This window comes from Pelecanus crispus, chromosome 1 (genome assembly GCF_030463565.1).
Source record: "Pelecanus crispus isolate bPelCri1 chromosome 1, bPelCri1.pri, whole genome shotgun sequence".
Lineage (NCBI taxonomy): Eukaryota > Metazoa > Chordata > Aves > Pelecaniformes > Pelecanidae > Pelecanus > Pelecanus crispus.
In genome coordinates this window covers 227,381,406-227,398,223 of record NC_134643.1, presented here as the reverse complement: position 1 = coordinate 227,398,223, position 16,818 = coordinate 227,381,406, and the positions used below count along the sequence as shown (strand labels likewise).

At 51.3% G+C, this 16,818-nt stretch overlaps 3 protein-coding genes across 3 annotated transcripts; all 3 read left to right on the top strand.

The window, feature by feature from the left end:
* Positions 1 to 4,904: 4,904 nt before the first annotated feature.
* LOC104037989 (hemoglobin subunit rho) lies at positions 4,905 to 7,218 on the top strand. The gene is made up of 3 exons (XM_075722595.1): positions 4,905 to 5,800; positions 5,916 to 6,138; positions 7,090 to 7,218. Exons 1-3 carry the CDS (start codon positions 5,709 to 5,711, stop codon positions 7,216 to 7,218), a joined length of 444 nt encoding a protein of 147 aa, XP_075578710.1. The 5' UTR covers positions 4,905 to 5,708.
* A 1,961-nt stretch (positions 7,219 to 9,179) lies between these two features.
* On the top strand, positions 9,180 to 10,892 carry LOC104037987 (hemoglobin subunit beta). The gene is made up of 3 exons (XM_009492218.2): positions 9,180 to 9,356; positions 9,469 to 9,691; positions 10,644 to 10,892. Exons 1-3 carry the CDS (start codon positions 9,265 to 9,267, stop codon positions 10,770 to 10,772), a joined length of 444 nt encoding a protein of 147 aa, XP_009490493.1. The 5' UTR covers positions 9,180 to 9,264; the 3' UTR covers positions 10,773 to 10,892.
* Positions 10,893 to 13,880: 2,988 nt separating this feature from the next.
* Positions 13,881 to 15,680, top strand: LOC104037988 (hemoglobin subunit epsilon). Its single transcript, XM_009492219.2, has 3 exons — positions 13,881 to 13,987; positions 14,103 to 14,325; positions 15,537 to 15,680. Exons 1-3 carry the CDS (start codon positions 13,896 to 13,898, stop codon positions 15,663 to 15,665), a joined length of 444 nt encoding a protein of 147 aa, XP_009490494.1. The 5' UTR covers positions 13,881 to 13,895; the 3' UTR covers positions 15,666 to 15,680.
* Positions 15,681 to 16,818: the final 1,138 nt, after the last annotated feature.

Below are 16,818 nucleotides of genomic sequence, written 5' to 3'. Positions count from 1 at the left end.
CAGGAGCAGGGAGGTGATTGTCCCCCTGTACTCGGCGCTGGTGAGGCCGCACCTGGAATACTGTGTCCAGTTTTGGGCCCCTCACTACAAGAAAGACATTGAGGTGCTGGAGTGTGTTCAGAGGCGGGCAACGAAGCTGGTGAAGGGTCTGGAGAACAAGTCTTATGAGGAGCGGCTGAGGGAACTGGGGTTGTTTAGCCTGGAGAAGAGGAGGCTGAGGGGAGACCTTATCGCTCTCTACAACTACCTGAAAGGAGGTTGTAGTGAGGTGGGTGTTGGTCTCTTCTCCCAAGTAGTTAGCGATAGGAGGAGAGGAAATGGGCTTAAGCTGCGCCAGGGGAGGTTTAGACTGGAAATTAGGAAAAATTTCTTTACGGAAAGGGTGGTCAGGCATTGGAACAGGCTGCCCAGAGGGGTGGTGGAGTCACCATCCCTGGAGGCGTTTAAAAAACGGGTAGATGTGGCACTTCGGGATATGGTTTAGTCTGGTCTACCCTTGATTAGTCTAGAGTGGGCTTGGTAGTGTAGGTTAATGGTTGGACTGGATGATCTTAAAGGTCTTTTCCAACCTAGATGATTCTATGATTCTATGATTCTATTCTATTTTCATCAGAATACGATATCTAAAAGAAAATGTGTATGATCCCAAGAGGAGGGGATGAGGGCAACTTTTAAACAGGACCAATCAGAGCTTTTTTTAGTCAGATTAACTTAATGGAAGAATGTTTTTTCACTGTAACGGAAGGATAGCACATCAGTTTCAGCAACGCTTTTCCAGGAATAACTTAAAAAGCAACAAAGACAGACATGTCGGTGTCTCAGAATGATGAAATCCTTGATTTTCATGATTTAGGATAAATTTTCTGCCTTTCTCCTGATAAAGCAGGGATTTGCACTTATGACCCCTCTATCCTACACAGACAGCTTGTCTGACAGGCAAAGACACCCTGTGCCTGTGTCTGACAGGCAACACTGCTACAACTGCCTTTTGTGTCAGGAATAGCGTGGCCAGCAGGAGCAGGGCAGGGATCGTCCCCCCGTACTCAGCACTGGGGAGGCTGCACCTGGAATACTGTGTCCAGTTTTGGGCCCCTCACTACAAGAAAGACATTGAGGTGCTGGAGTGTGTCCAGAGAAGGGCAACGGAGCTGGGGAAGGGTCTGGAGCACAGGGCTGATGGGGAGTGGCTGAGGGAGCTGGGGGTGTTCAGCCTGGAGAAGAGGAGGCTGAGGGGAGACCTGATCGCTCTCTACAACTCCCTGACAGGAGGGTGCAGTGAGGTGGGTGTTGGTCTCTTCTCCCAAGTAGTTAGCGATAGGACGAGAGGAAATGGGCTCAAGCTGTGCCAGGGGAGGTTTAGGTTGGAAATTAGGAAAAATTTCTTTACGGAAAGGGTGGTCAAGCATTGGAACAGTCTGCCCAGAGAGGTGGTGGAGTCCCCATCCCTGGAGGGGTTCAAAAACCGGGCAGAGGTGGCACTTGGGGACATGGTTTAGTCTAGTCTACCCTTGATTGGTTTAGAGTGGACTTGGTAGTGTAGGTTAATGGTTGGACTGGATGATCTTAAAGGTCTTTTCCAACCTAAACGAATCGATGATTCTATGATTCTATAAGGAGAGAGCTCCTGCCCTCAGCTAGAAGACCACAAGATGATGGCAGAGAGTGGGATGAGCCTGGACAGGGTTGTTCAGCTGGGAAAGGAAGATCACAGCAAATAAAGTGGGAACAAAGGCAACCTTGAGACCTACTGGCTTAAGACACAAGAAATTGCATGTTTCAGAGGAGAGAGAAGAGGCTGGCCTGGATCCAGAGCGGCAGAGGCTCGGTACAGCTGCCAGTCCTGCTGATAAGGGCTCTGGTAAAGCTTTGCGAGGGACACTGCCTGCTGCAATCAGAGTGACCAATAAATTCTGCTTGTTTCAGAAAGCTGTCGCTGTAGTTGCCTTTTGCCATCGTTGGGACGGTTTAGCTATAAAAAAGGGAAGGTTCCTGTCCATGGAAGTGGGCATGGCCCAGTGTGAGGCCAAGAGACGAAGAACGACTTCGGGGATCTTCCACCCATACCGAGAGGAACAGCAGGAAGGAACATGGAAGGATGCTCAAGGGGAGTCCTGAGCATAGTGAAATCCATCCCAGGCAGACAAAAAAAGGGCCCCTAGTTGTTTTTTTGGGGATAAGTTGGAGATAAGCATGCTGCAAGGTATTGCTGTGGGTGCACTAGGGGAAAGGAGATCTTCCTTTGACTCTGTGAGCTGGAAAAAAGCTACAGAGTTGGCATGTTGTGATAAACATTTCCCCTCCCACCCTGTGCCGCCAAGCAGCCTCCTCAACAGACAACCCCTGCACTGGGAGCTCTGAGCATCCAAAAATCGCCAGCCAGGCCTCTGCCCCCAAGCCATAAAGCAGGTGATTTTAAAATCTACTTAAAACGAACTCTTTCTTATAAAGATGGATGAGATGGACGGGTCCCCTGGAGAAGCCCCAAGCAGAGCACAGGGCTGGGACTGTCTGGGCTGTCATGCCTTTGTTTTTTGCCAAGTGTCTCTCTGCTGTCTCACAGCGTACAGGGCTGCCTACAGCGAATGCTCGTGGTGTCCTGGCCGAGATCACCCTGCCATCCTTGCAGGCACCTTCGGGGTTGTATCTGCTTGATTGTGAGCTCGTGCCTCTGACAGCATTATGGACCGCTGCCCGACTGTTGCTAACAGCGTCTGGGCCTGCCCAGCATAGCAGGTTTCCTTAAAATGTCTTTGTGGCTGACTAATCTTAAAACTAAAAAGCCATTGGAAGTCTTTCACAGGGAGCTTAATCTCATGTTTTTTCCTTCTGTCAGTTAACTGCCCTGCGGTACTAATGCAATTGCTGGAGATGATGTGAAAAGCACTTTGAAGGAGGAATCACTTGCCAGGACAATGTTCTCTGGCAGGGACACCGTGAGCTCAGGAGATGCTGCTGCCCACAGCAGAGAGCGAGGAGGAGCTGCATAGGCTGAAGGAGGGAAAGATAAGGTGAAGCTCAGCAAGCCCCAGGAGTTGTTCATCCTTTGCTTCTTCTTTTGGTTTAGCATCTCACTGCATGCCTGGGATGGGCATTTCATACCACCCTCATGGCATGGTGCATCCGAGCTGCTCTGATGCCAAGGTACCACAGGACTGATGACACCAGCTCACCAGTCCACTCTGCTAGTAAAGAATCTGGAAGCTGTGTCTGCAAACCAATTTACTGACGTTACAGGCTCCTCATTTCTTATGTCTATATTAACTGAGAAAGCATGTGCATGAACCAATTTGTGCACATAGCAGAGCTAGAGTTACAATTAGACCGTTTGGTTTAAGGTCAGGTCACCAGTTACAGCTGAAGGCAGAGCTCAGTACCTGACTGTATCCCAGACTTCTTGCATGATTTTAAGTGCATCAATGCATCCTACAGTGCATCAAGACCCTGTTCGCAAAATTATACTAGTGAGAATGCTTTTATTCTTTGACTGCCTCCCCTCTTAGTGGGAAACACCTTGGACTGAGATGCCCTGTCACGTAGGAGGGTGGAAAAAAAGTCACAACTTTCGAAGATATGGTAACTGCAGGAAGTGATAGTATTGACCAGAGGTAAGGCTGGAAGAATTTATTGACAGTTTTATCTGGAGCAGGCAGATAAGAGACCAGATAGCGCTCTTCAGATTTGTAAAGATGGTTGCCAAGAAGAAGACAAGAGGACAGACTTCATCCTGTGTGCAGTAAGAGCATCCCTGCAAGGCTGTTTCTTAGGGCTGAATTATTTTATGTGAACAAGCAATCTGATCAAGACAGCTCTGACAATAGTAGAAATGCTGCATTGCCCAGACAGCTTATTTCTTTTGGGGTATGCGGTATGCTACTGTCCTGGTTTCGGCTGGGATAGAGTTAATTTTCTTCCTAGCAGCAGGCATAGTGCTGTGTTTTGGATTTAGTAGGAGAAGAATGTTGATAACATGCTGATGTTTTTAGTTGTTGCTGAGTACTGCTTATGCTAGTCAAGGACTTTTTCAGCTTCCCATGCTCTGCCAGGCGCACAAGAAACTGGGAGGGGGCACAGCCAGAATAGTTGATCCAAACTGACCAAAGGGCTATTCCATACCATATGATGTCATGCTCAGTATATAAACTGGGGGGGGTTGGCCGGGGAGCAGCGATCGCTGCTCGGGAACTGTCTGGGTATCGGTCGGCGGGTGGTGAGCAATTGCATTGGGCATCACTTGCTTTGGATATTGTTGTTATTATTATTATCATTATTATACTGTTACTATTAGCATTACTATTTTACTTTATTTCAATTATTAAACTGTTCTTATCTCACCCCAGGAGTGTTTCTCACTCTTACTCCTCCAATTCTCTCCCCCATCCTATCGGGGTAGGGGGAGTGAGCGAGCGGCTGCGTGGTGCTTAGTTGCTGGCTGGGGCTAAACCACGACAGCTACATATCAAAAAAATTCTTTTTTCTGGTATAAGCAGTGTCTGCACTCAAGAGTTTGTTAGTGCTAGTGCCTGGTATAGCAAAACCATCCAACTTTTGCCATGCAGACAAGGTTTTATCGCATATTTCTGCTAGCAGTCTGAAAAAAATAAGCATGATTCCCTACTTGTTTCTGCCTTTTATTTGGTGTGCACTCCATTTCTGATTTGGTCAGACTCAGAACTGTGCCCCAAAGCCACCCAGTTATTAGACTAAGGGACAGTCATCAGCCCCATACAGTAATGAGGTACTCAAAATCTAAAATAAAATGAATGCTGTGTTGTCCTCTTCCTGGAGGGCCAGCAGATAAAATTAACATTGGATTGGTTTTGCACAGTACAGTCTGGTCCTAGACTCTCGCTGGCATCAGGTGGGACTGTCCACATGGGCCCACATGTGTGACAAGCCCATGGCTTGTACTCCTCATAGGACCACACCTAAGGGTAACACCGTGCTCTTGAGACCTGTAACTCAGAGTCGTGCCTTCGAGGTGGATCCACTTTCTCTGATGACAGGGAATTGTACTAGAGATGGGAAATAGGGGAGCTTAGGCTCAGAACAGCATGGACAACAACGGTGGACAATGATGATGGACAACAACTCTGAAGCTCTTTGCTAGGACAGAAGAGAAAGGAGGCACTTGCGTTTAAAGCAGGGGGCCTAGATCTGGGAGTGATCATTCAATCCTCATTTCCCAGTAAGCCTCTGGTCCTTTGAGCTGGGGTGGATGATGCCTAGAGCTGTTCAGTATGAATCCCAGGAGTGTAGGGCACCAATGCACCATTAAGAGTTTGAAAACACGGTCAAGGTGGAGACTGCAAAGTCTTTGAATGTCACTGCCTGTCTTCTTGGGTCTGCACCACGTGTTCAGCCCCCAGCCTCCGGCTGCCTCTGCAATACTGGAAATGCACAGCTGGGGAGGAGCCATGTAGGCAGCTCCACCTGCACTCGGGGTTGTGAATACAAGTGCATGGGTATGAGATGATGCTTGTCCACTCAAAGGCAGAGGGGGGAAAAGGCCTCTTTTCCCCTTGGACAACATCCAAAATTGCTATCTTTCCTTGCACAGCCCAGCTGCGCCCCCAACCTCAACCAATGGCTACATGCACTGAGATTAGGACGAGCTGTTACTAGTGTATGAAAATCCCTGGGGCAGACTTTGGCTCCACTTCCTCGTCATTGTTCAAGGAAGATCCAGGCAAACCCTCTTGCTTGACACCATGGTGCACTGGTCAGCTGAAGAGAAGAGGCTCATCGCCAGCCTCTGGAGCAAGGTCAATGTGGAGGAATGTGGTGCCGAGGCTCTGGCCAGGTAGGTCCAGCTCCTGGGCATCTGCTCAGCTGCACCCTGGATAGAGAAACTGTGGCAATTGCATTTGGGAGCATTAACATGTCTGTGTCTGCTTGTGCCCTCCACCTCTCCCCAGGCTGCTGATTGTCTACCCCTGGACCCAGAGGTTCTTTGACAACTTTGGGAACCTCTCCAGCCCCACCACCATTATCGGTAACCCCAGGGTCCGTGCCCATGGCAAGAAAGTGCTCACCTCCTTCGGGGAAGCCGTCAAGAACCTGGACAACACCAAGAAATGTTTTGCTCAGCTGAGCAAACTCCACTGCGAGAAGCTGCATGTGGACCCTGAGAACTTCAGGGTGAGCCGTGCTCAGACTTCAGTCTCAGCTGGGCAGAGGTTTCTGTTCTCTGGAGAGGGCTTTGGGGGTCTCTGAGGTGTCTGACAGTCAGTGAGACCTAGAGAGAAACCCTGAGGCTGCCTGAGCCTGGGAGCCTCCTGAGGGCAGGGGTACTGGAGGGGAAGGGGGAGTGAATAGGCATATTTGGGGAGAATGGGGAGGAGCTATGGGGCTGGGATCAGTGAGAGAAGAGACCCAGGCAGGCAAGGTGGATGGGGGTGAAATGCAGAGTTGAATACATGCCCGTAGGAAGCAATGTTGGCCTGGAGCAGCCAGAGACCAGAAGGGAAGAAACGAAGACAGGATTTGGAGGGAAGAGCTGAGCTTGGCTGTGGTGGAATGGTTAAACCAGGAGAGAAAATAAACACAGCCACTTCAGCAGAAGGAGGGGATCTGAGCCAGAGAGAGCAAGGCTGGTCAAGCACTGGCACAGGTTGCCCAGAGAGGCAGTGGAGGCCCCATCCCTAAAAACATCCCAGGTCAGGTTGGACGGGGCTCTGAGCACCCTGCTCTGGTTAAAGCTGTCCCTGCTCACTGCAGGGGTTGGGCTGGATGATCCCTAAAGGTCCCTTCCAACCCAAAGCATTCTATGATTCTATGATAGGGATATGAAAGGGAAGGATAAACCCAGTCAAAGCAGAGGGAGGACACTGCACGGCAGGCAAAGGAAGGTGTTTGGGGAGGAAGATCCAGCACATCCAGGCATCCTGGTGAGTGCCAGAGATGCAAGCTGTGCAAGGAGCCTGGTGCTCTGCATGGGGCTGTGATAAATCCATTCCTTGTTTTGTGATGAATTCCCCAATAACCAGTGTCCACCTGCGAACACCTGGGCGGTGCAATGGTGGGGAGGGAGGTGGGGAGGGAGGTGGGGGGCAGCACTGGGCTAACGGCTTCTCCTCCCTCCGTTGCCAGCTCCTGGGTGACATCCTCATCATTGTCCTGGCTGCCCACTTCGGCAAGGACTTCGCCCCTGCCTGCCAGTCCACCCGGCAGAAGATGGTCCACGTGGTGGCCCATGCGCTGGCCCACGAGTACCGCTGAGCAAGCATTCATGCCCGGAGATGCTCCCGGCTCATGGGGAAACATCTTCTGGTTTTGCTGGTCTCTAACTGCCAAATAAACACCAGCTGCTTCAGCCATGAAGAGGTGTCTGCCTCTCTGCGGGAATGGGGTGGGGACCACCCTGGAGTGCTGGGGAACAGGAAGGGGATGCTCATACACACACAGGGTAACATGAGCCACGGTCTTGTCTATGTATTCATGCAAGTGAGATTCATCTAAGCTGGAGAATCCAGGGGAACATTCAAGACAAAAAAACAAATAAACAGTACAAAATACAAAGAGAAACACTCCGGTGCTTTTTTGAGACATCAGGTAACATCACTGGGTTTAATGTTTTAAGTCTTTCGCAGATTAAGTAGAACAAAACTTTGTACAAAAACATGCAGTGGGAGAAGTGGCAGTGAGATTAGGTCCGTTGTAACTGCCTTCATGGAAGGAAAAATGCTTCTTTTTTCTTTTTTTTGTCTAAGTCTTTACCATTCTCGGACTATTAAAGGCAGAATTTAATAGACACAACTATCTATTGTTGCAAAAAATATGCCAGGAATGGTAATTTCATGTACAGAAAGGACAGACCGTCTGCTTTCACTGGTCCCTACATCTAACTTTCCACAAGCAAAACGAAATTCCCTGAACAGTATCCATGCCACGCAGAGGACCACGGCCCTCACCCCAGCCTCCTGTCCTCCTTTCAGACTTGTGGCATCCCCACAGCACTGACAGCAGCTCAGGGACATGCCTGGAGTTTCTGGGTGGTGAATTCCTCCCTCCCCTTATCAGTGAGAAGGCAGAGCGAATGGCTCTAGAGCAGGTCTGCAGTAAAAACTGCACTTTTCAGCGTGGAGGGATGGGGAACAGTGTCACCCCCCAGGCCTGGCCCCAGGGTCCTTTGGCCAAGCCCCCTCCTGACAAAAACGGGCAGAGGAGAACCGGTGCAGCCATCAGAAATGGTGGCAGCCCATGGCCAATGCACACACGTTGCTCCATGGTCATCCAGACCCCACTGGACCAGCTGGCATTCCTGTGCTCTGTCTAGGTCCAGCCCCACAAGTTCCATCCCCATCCCCAGCACCTGCATCCCACCCCACAACCTCCATCCCGCTCTTCTGGGAGCAGGAGCAGATGTGCAGCCCCAGGAGACCCAGCTACTTCTCCCACGACTTGGGAGGACCACTGCTCCTCCAGGTACCAAATTGCTAGGTCAGGCACTGTCTCCTGCTGTGCAAATGCATGGACCCCAGCATACCCAGTCTTCCCCACCTCTCCTGGGGCCCCTGCGAGCTAACACCCCGCAGGCAATTGGTGTGCCCTGTGTTATAACATTTCCCTTCCAGCCTTGCTTGACCTTTGCTAACAGGCTCTTTGAGACAGGAGTTCTCTCTGACTGCAAGACACTGCCCATGGTTTTCTCAGTGTTACCCTAAAGTTAGCAAAAAATTAAATCACTGATAGGAAAGAACAAGGAAAACCCAAAGCCTGACAGGTCCTGCAAGAAGCGGACAAAGAGAAACCCCTTGCACATAGCTGGTGCATTCAGAGGGAGGACCCAACAGCCCCAAGTCCGAGTCTTCTGCCTCACAGCCATGCAGCCTGCCGCAGTTTGCACCATCCGAGGGGCACCAAGCCTTGCACACACCTTCCTCCGAGGGCTTATGCAGGACTCGTGCGGTGCCGTGCTGGGACTTTTTATCTCAGTGGATATTAATGCCACCCTTCAGTAGGGAGTTGCAGAGCTGGAAATCAAAGACGGGGAGGGCAGCCCACCAGCCCGTCCCGGCAGTGGATCTGGGCATCTTGCCCTGGGGCCCCACCCTAACGCTGTGTCCCCTCCCTCGGGGTGCCAGGGCTGTGGGCCCCCCCGGGGACCCAGCCAATGGAGGGGTGCACGGGGAAGAGGAGGGGCCCAGCGTAACATATAAAAGCGGGGACAGGGAGAGCTGCTCGCCGGCGTGCGATCCCCTTGGGAGCAAGAGCTGAGACTTCCTCCATACCTCAGTAGCCACACGCTACCCTCTACCCGACACCATGGTGCACTGGACAGCCGAAGAGAAGCAGCTCATCACCGGCCTCTGGGGCAAGGTCAATGTGGCCGACTGCGGTGCTGAGGCCCTGGCCAGGTAGGTCCACTTCTCAGGCATCTGCTCAGCTGCACCCTGGATAATGAAACCACTCCAGTCACGGAAGCATTAACATGTCTGTGTCTGCTTGTGTCCCTCCATCTCTTCCCAGGCTGCTGATTGTCTACCCCTGGACCCAGAGGTTCTTTGCTTCTTTTGGGAACCTCTCCAGCGCCACCGCCATCATTGGCAACCCCAATGTCCGTGCCCATGGCAAGAAAGTGCTCACCTCCTTCGGGGAAGCCGTCAAGAACCTGGACAACATCAAGAACACCTTCGCCCAGCTGTCTGAGCTGCACTGTGACAAGCTGCATGTGGACCCCGAGAACTTCAGGGTGAGCCATGCTCCTGACCGGGGAACCTGTCCTCCCCAGTGCGCCTCTGTGGGCGATTTCTCCCATAACCCCAAGCCCCACCATGTGAGGGATTTAACCTAGACATGCCGGTGCAGGAGGAAGAGGGGCTGGTGCTTGGGGCGAGGGGGAGATGCAGGAGAGGGACAGAGAGGGAAGGGACCCACCTGCAGCTTGGTGTGAAAGCACAAAAGGGGCTGAGAGGTTATGGTTGCGAAGAGGCTGTCTGGAGGGTGCAAGCAAGGATGCACGGGAGACAGGAAAGCGGCGAGGAGGTGGTTTCAGTGCTAAAAGGGAGGTGGAGAGTAAAGCGAAAGCAGTTGTTGAGCAGGAAGAGGTTTGAGCCAAGGGGAAAGCGGAGGAGCAAGAGTGAAACTTGGCATGGGGGAGAAAGGAGAGGTGAGTGAGGAGAAAGAGATGGCAGCTAGATGCCAAAAGCAAAAGAGGAGTGGGACCTAGAGGGAGAAAAAACTTTAGCTCCTGCATCTCTGCAGCTGAGAGTTACCCAGTGAGGAAGTAACCCTGACATTTGTCACCAGGACTGGCAGGGATCCCCCCCACGTCGGCATGAGCTCATTGTTCATGCCAGGGCGCTTTGCAGTGCCGAGCGCTGGCTCCCTGCTGCGCAGCAGATGCTCAGCTGTGTCTTCTGCTTGGGAGAAACTCCCAAACGATGCCAGAAGGGAGAAAAAAAAATTTAATAAAAAATTTTTCTGGAGAATTTTTGGTTGCTCTTCCCATAGCAGTAGCAGAACCTGAATCTTTAGAGTAAGAGCAGTGAACAAGCTTAAGGTTCATCTTAAAATGGACTCCAGGGAGGTTTTTAAGCCTACAAAATGCCTGGAGGTTTCCCTGGGTCTAATGCGAGTGCTTGCGTGGGGATCTGCAAGCTCCTGGGCATTGCTCTAACCTGAGGGTACTCTTGTCCCCCCAGCTCCTGGGTGACATCCTGATCATCGTCCTGGCTGCCCACTTCACCAAGGATTTCACTCCCGAGTGCCATGCTGCCTGGCAAAAGCTGGTCCGTGTGGTGGCCCATGCTCTGGCCCGCAAGTACCACTAAAGTGGCATCAGGAAAGCCCCAGCAGCATCCTCCAGCCCAGCTGTGTGTCATGCACCAGCTGACATACTGCTCTGGAGCTGACAGCTTGTAACAGCCAAATAAAGCTCATCCTGTGAAGTCTCCACTGAGTCTGTGTGTTCCTGAGAGGCTGGAGGGGTTGGGTGGATGGGGACCTGGGGCACCCGCAGGGGGACTGGGGTGTAAGCTTGAGCAGAGCGGGCATTTTGCTTCCAGAAAATACCACCTCCCTTCCTTCTGTATGTTTTTCTGGGGGGTTGTGTGGGTTTTGCCTCTGGAAATCATACTTACAGACTAATGGGTAGGTACAGCTCTGCTACCTCTGTGGTCACGCACTGGGAAGTTTGCATTGAGGAACTAGTTGGTATTTTACTGTGAAACCTGTGTGTTTTATTGCAGACAAGGCGAACTTGGAGAATGTATATTTTTTTAGGGAGGGTAAACAAAGTGAAGACGTTAATCTACCCTGGCTCATTCCTGGCATAAAACCTACAAGAAATTAGCTGACTCATACTGGCCAAGCAGCCAGCTGGGTGGGAGTAGGTTTTAGATAAACATTTTGCTATCAAGACCTGTCCAGACTTTGTTTATGCACTTCTTTTTCACCCTGTGCCGCCCATTCTGCAATTATGGGGGGGGGGGGCGGGGGGGGGCAATCCTGCAAATAGTGGTGACTATTAATAATTTTCTGGATGTAAGTACCGATCGATGCTCTGTGCACGCAGAGCACTTTGGGTGTTTAAGTGTCTGCAGAGCAGGACTCTCTAGGGTAGAGTTTGTTCTTGGCATGGGAAGCACCCTCTGCCCCATCTGAAATGAGCATGACACAGTAAAAGCAAAGGTTAGCAGAAAGGACATGCTTACTTTTTAAAAGGAAAAAAGAGGGCATAGCTATATATCCCAGTATTTCTGACACCCTGTTTATACTGTGTCCTATCCCTGATTCATCCACATTTGTGGGCGTTCCACTTTCTGCCCCTGACCCACTGGAGGGTATTAAAAGCCCTCTGTGATCCTTCTCATACACTTATTCGAAGGAAGAGACATTTTGTTTCTGGTGTCAAGGCAGACACTAAGAAGGTGAGAAGATGGTTTGTAGTAAGTCCCAAAGTGCTTTCTTCCCTGCAGGCAGGCACAGAGTGCGGTGTCTTGGCCAGGTGTCCAGGGTCACAAAAAAATGGATTCTTACATGAGTTTTCATAGGTTTCATGATAGATATTCCTAGACTTTCATATGAACATGATTGTTCATAGACTTCAGGCAGAAATGACTGAATTATTTCAACAATTAGGTCTCTTCCTGCAAGTCAGGTGTCTGGGGGTAGAAATGAACTGAGCAGACCTCTCAGGTTAGACTCTACAGGTCAGTAGAGCAGGGGACGGCTGGGCTCTTCCCACTGTTGGGGTTCCTGCTGGGGTACCCCACCTCTTACCCAGTCACTAGAATCATAGAATCATAGAATCATAGAATCGTTTAGGTTGGAAAAGACCTTTAAGATCATCCAGCCCAACCATTAACCTACACTACCAAGTCCACTCTAAACCAATCAAGGGTAGACTAGACTGAACCATGTCCCCAAGTACCACCTCTGCCCGTTTTTTGAACCCCTCCAGGGATGGGGACTCCACCACCTCTCTGGGCAGACTGTTCCAATGCTTGACCACCCTTTCCGTAAAGAAATTTTTCCTAATTTCCAACCTAAACCTCCCCTGGGGCAGCTTGAGCCCATTTCCTCTCGTCCTATCACTAACTACTTGGGAGAAGAGACCAACACCCACCTCACTACAACCTCCTTTCAGGGAGTTGTAGAAGACAAGTCCGACTGTAGAAGACTAGTCCGACAAGACTCAGCGCCTCTTACTTAGCCCAATACAAATCCTGTGGAAAACAACAGGAAGACAGCGGATTGCCCCAGGTGCCTCAGGATCAGGATGAAAGCCCCTGCGCTTTCAGCAAGGACAGTGTTTCTTGGGGTTTTATGCAGAAAATAAAACAGGAGAGCCCCCCGGCCATGCAAGGGCATTGCTCCTGGCGAGGGTGCATCACCCCCAGGGTGCTTGGGGGTATCACAGGGGAGCAATTCACATGAAGCCCAAGCATCTCCTCCTGCCAAAGGAGGCTGGCTGAACATGGGGAAAAATGTGAAATACGTCAGCCTTGCCAGGGCAGGTTCAGAAGGGAAAGTCCCTGGGCTCCCACTGGGCTGGACATCCCTGAGCTGAGCTTTTGCTGCTTTTTCAGCCCACAGCAAATCCTGCAGTGGCAAACCTTGTGTTCAAAGTTCATTTCCCCTGCCCTTTATGGATGTGGATGAAAACAGAAATGGGATGAAAAGGATGATCCTGTTCGATTCTTGCTCCCTGTCCAGCAGCACTGCATCTGGCTGGTCCTTCTACATCTGAGGGGAGAACGTTTGGGTGAGCTTCTTCCTGCTACAAAGGGGACAAGTAAACCAAGCAGGTCAAATCCTGTTACAGGAGGAGGACGATAGGGTTAATGCAGATTTCAGCTGCAAAGCTTGAACATCCTCTGAAAACTCCAGCGTTGCCCACATCTCCTGGTGGTGCAAGGAGACTGGAGTCCTCCTGCAGTGCAGGTATCTGCACGGTTTGCTGGTAGCAAGACCTTCTGGGTTGCTTTGCCACAGGCTGCATTTTGTCAGGGCCATTCATCATTTCGCTGGCAGAGTCTAAGGCAAGGCAGAGTCCAGCATTTGGAAGAGCCAAAGCACAAGGCTCACGCGTCATTGAGTCCCATGCATACGTATGAAATCGTGATGGACTATCGCACAGTGGCTTCTGCAGCCCTTTCTCTGCAAAAGGGGCCCAAGTCTGGTAGGTGAAATGCAGAACTGCCTGCACCTCTGTGGGAAGGGATAAAGGTCTTGAAGTCAGGATAGCCAGAGGCCCCTTCTCAGCATGCCACACCCTGGCCATCCCCTTCTGCTCCCCCACTGGTGGGGACCCTCATCCGGGCCCCAGCCAATGACCCCGCAGCGCAGGACGGGGTGGAGCTGCTGTCAGTGGATAAAAGCCTTCGTGGGGTCTGTGGCTCAGCTACGGGGTCTGTGTCCTCCTGCAACTCTGAGCAAAGCCGCCTGCCACCATGGTGCACTGGTCAGCTGAAGAGAAGCAGCTCATCACCAGCCTCTGGAGCAAGGTCAATGTGGAGGAATGCGGTGCCGAGGCTCTGGCCAGGTAGGTCCAGCTCCTGGGCATCTGCTCAGCTGCACCCTGGATAGAGAAACTGTGGCAACTGCATTTGGGAGCATTAACATGTCTGTGTCTGCTTGTGCCCTCCACCTCTCCCCAGGCTGCTGATTGTCTACCCCTGGACCCAGAGGTTCTTCTCTTCTTTCGGGAACCTCTCCAGCCCCACCGCCATCATTGGCAACCCCAAGGTCCGTGCCCACGGCAAGAAAGTGCTCACCTCCTTCGGGGAAGCTGTCAAGAACCTGGACAACATTAAGTCAACCTACTCCAAGCTGTCTGAGCTGCACTGCGAGAAGCTGCATGTGGACCCTGAGAACTTCAGGGTGAGCCATGTTTGCAGTCCCAGCCCCTTCCCTCTGTCATGTGGGGAAAGTCAGATTTTACTTTGAAACTGGGGCTATGGCCTCCAACAATGCTGTCTAGAGGTACTTTCTTTGGCTGGTGGAGGCAGAGTCCCTGCGTAGTGCCCAGGCGAGATGATAGCTTGTGCAGGACTGTTTGCAAGAGTCTGGATGACTTTCACACCAAAAAGTCCCATTTTTAGTACCAGCACGGCAATGGGGAGGAGAAGGTATTGGGACGTTGTTACCTGAAGGAGATCTGACTGGAGACAAAAGAAACAAACCCAGGGGAAGGTGCAGCACGGGCTGGAGGAGTCAGAGGCAGAGGGAAGCTAAGGAGAGCATTTAAGGAAATCATAGGTCCTATAGCAAGATAAGCAGCTAGTGTGCTCGAAAACCACAGAGCAGGTTTCTGCCTTGTCCAGCATGGGCTGCCTGTCTAGATGGGACACTCCCTCCTCCTCCAACACTTTTAAATAAAAATCGATAATTTTCTTCATTTACATCTAAAGAGCAAAAGGAAAAAAAAAAAAAACCAAAACACAAACCAAAAACCCAACCCATCTTTTTGCAGGGTGGGTCTCAGGTCAAATTGCTTTAGCATCCCAAAAGTGGGGGCAATAGTTTCAATGTTTTTCTTTGGTTCTTTTTTTTTTTTTTTAATTTTTTTTAAGAATGAAGTAAATAGTGTTTTCCCAAACCACAGAGCTTTCTATGCAGACTGAGGATTTTGCTGTAGCAGTCCCAGGGAACAAGGAGTGAGCCAGTCCCTGTAACAAGCCCTGCAGCCCAACGGCCACTCTGATGAGGCAGGAGGGCTGAGGAGGAAGAGGAGGAGTGTGCAGCACGTGAGAATCCTTTCATGAGGGGAATTCAGCCCCAGGGAGAAGTCAGGAGAAAGGAAATGCAGCCTATGGCTTGCAGGGTGGTGCCTGGGAGGGACGGGAAGGAAGTCTGCAGCAGGAAAACCAAGGAGACAGAGAGCTTGCATGTCTGTTTAGAGTTAAAGCCACGGCAGGGCAGGGTGGGGTTGGTGGAATTGTGTGCAGCAAGAGCGCAGAGCCTTCTTCGAGAGGTTGTGGGTCCAACAGGTCAGCCCCAGCTCGGGGATGTCCAGTCCCTGCTCCATGATCTGCTGCGGCACAGAGGTTCAAGCAGCACTAAACATGTTTGTTTTTCTCTTTCTCCTCCAGCTCCTTGGAGACATCCTAGTCATTGTCCTGGCTTCCCACTTCACCAGGGATTTCACCCCTTCTTGCCAGTTTGCCTGGCAAAAGCTGGTCAGTGTCGTGGCTCACGCTCTGGCCCGCAAGTACCACTGAGCATCCCGGCACCGGCCGTGCGAGGACGAGTCCCTGCTCTGCCACAAGCACCTCTGAGCACAAGGAGATGCCCCTTGGGTACTGACAGGCTGTAACCACCAAATAAATGCCTCCCAGCACTATGTCTGCAGACTCCCTCTCTCTGTGCTGGGGAAGGCGGGAGGCCAGGGGATCTTGTGCTGTCGAATGCAATGCCATCCGCGCGTGGGTGTATTTCTCATTTCTAAGGGCTGTTGCAGACAGAGTTTCCTTAACTCTGCAGTGCTCTCTCATGTGCGCTCCCTGCCAGTGCATGCATGGGGGTCTGTGAAGAGAAAACTCCTGCGAAGGGCCCTGACACCTGGGAGCATTTCACAGAGGGTCATAGGAGTAATGGGTGATTGCAAAGAATCCACATCTGTTCTTCCAGCTCTACGTTAATGTGAAATAAGGTGAAGCCAGCACTATCTAGAGCACAGACTTCCCAGCCAAGCCGCTGCTGCTCGGGGGAGCTGGCACCTGCCTTGCCCTGCTCTAGGGTTGGGGATGCACGATCTCCTTTTAGAGCAGCTGATGCAGGAGAAAACCTTTGAACTCTTTTTTAGCAAGGCCTGTTGTGACAGGACAAGGAGTAATGGTTTTAAACTAAAGAAGAATAGATTTAGACTAGATAGATATAAGGAAGAAATTTTTTACAATGAAGGTGGTCAAGCACTGGAACGGGTTGCCCAGAGAAGCAGTGGAGGCCCCATCCCTGGAACCATCCCAGGCCAGGTTGGACGGGGCTCTGAGCACCCTGCTCTGGTTAAAGCTGTCCCTGCTCACTGCAGGGGGTTGGGCTGGATGGCCTCTAAAGGTCCCTTCCAACCCAAAGCATTCTCTGATTCTATGAACTCTGACTCTTGGGAGTTTCAGATGTCCACTTCTTCTAGCTCTATCAGCTGCCTAACAGGAGATACTGCTTCCCCAAGGGGGATTTGTCATGCTGATGCAGAGAGAAGACCCTCATCCCCAGGCACCCACAGTCCCAAAAACTCTCCAGACCAAGGGCATTCAGTTCCCAACATCACCTGGCAAACAAAACCCACCACGCTAACTGGTATCTGGGCTTTGCTGTGCCTGGCCTTCCTTCTGCCATCCGAGGGGCCTTCATGGTGCATGGAGCGAGGCTGTG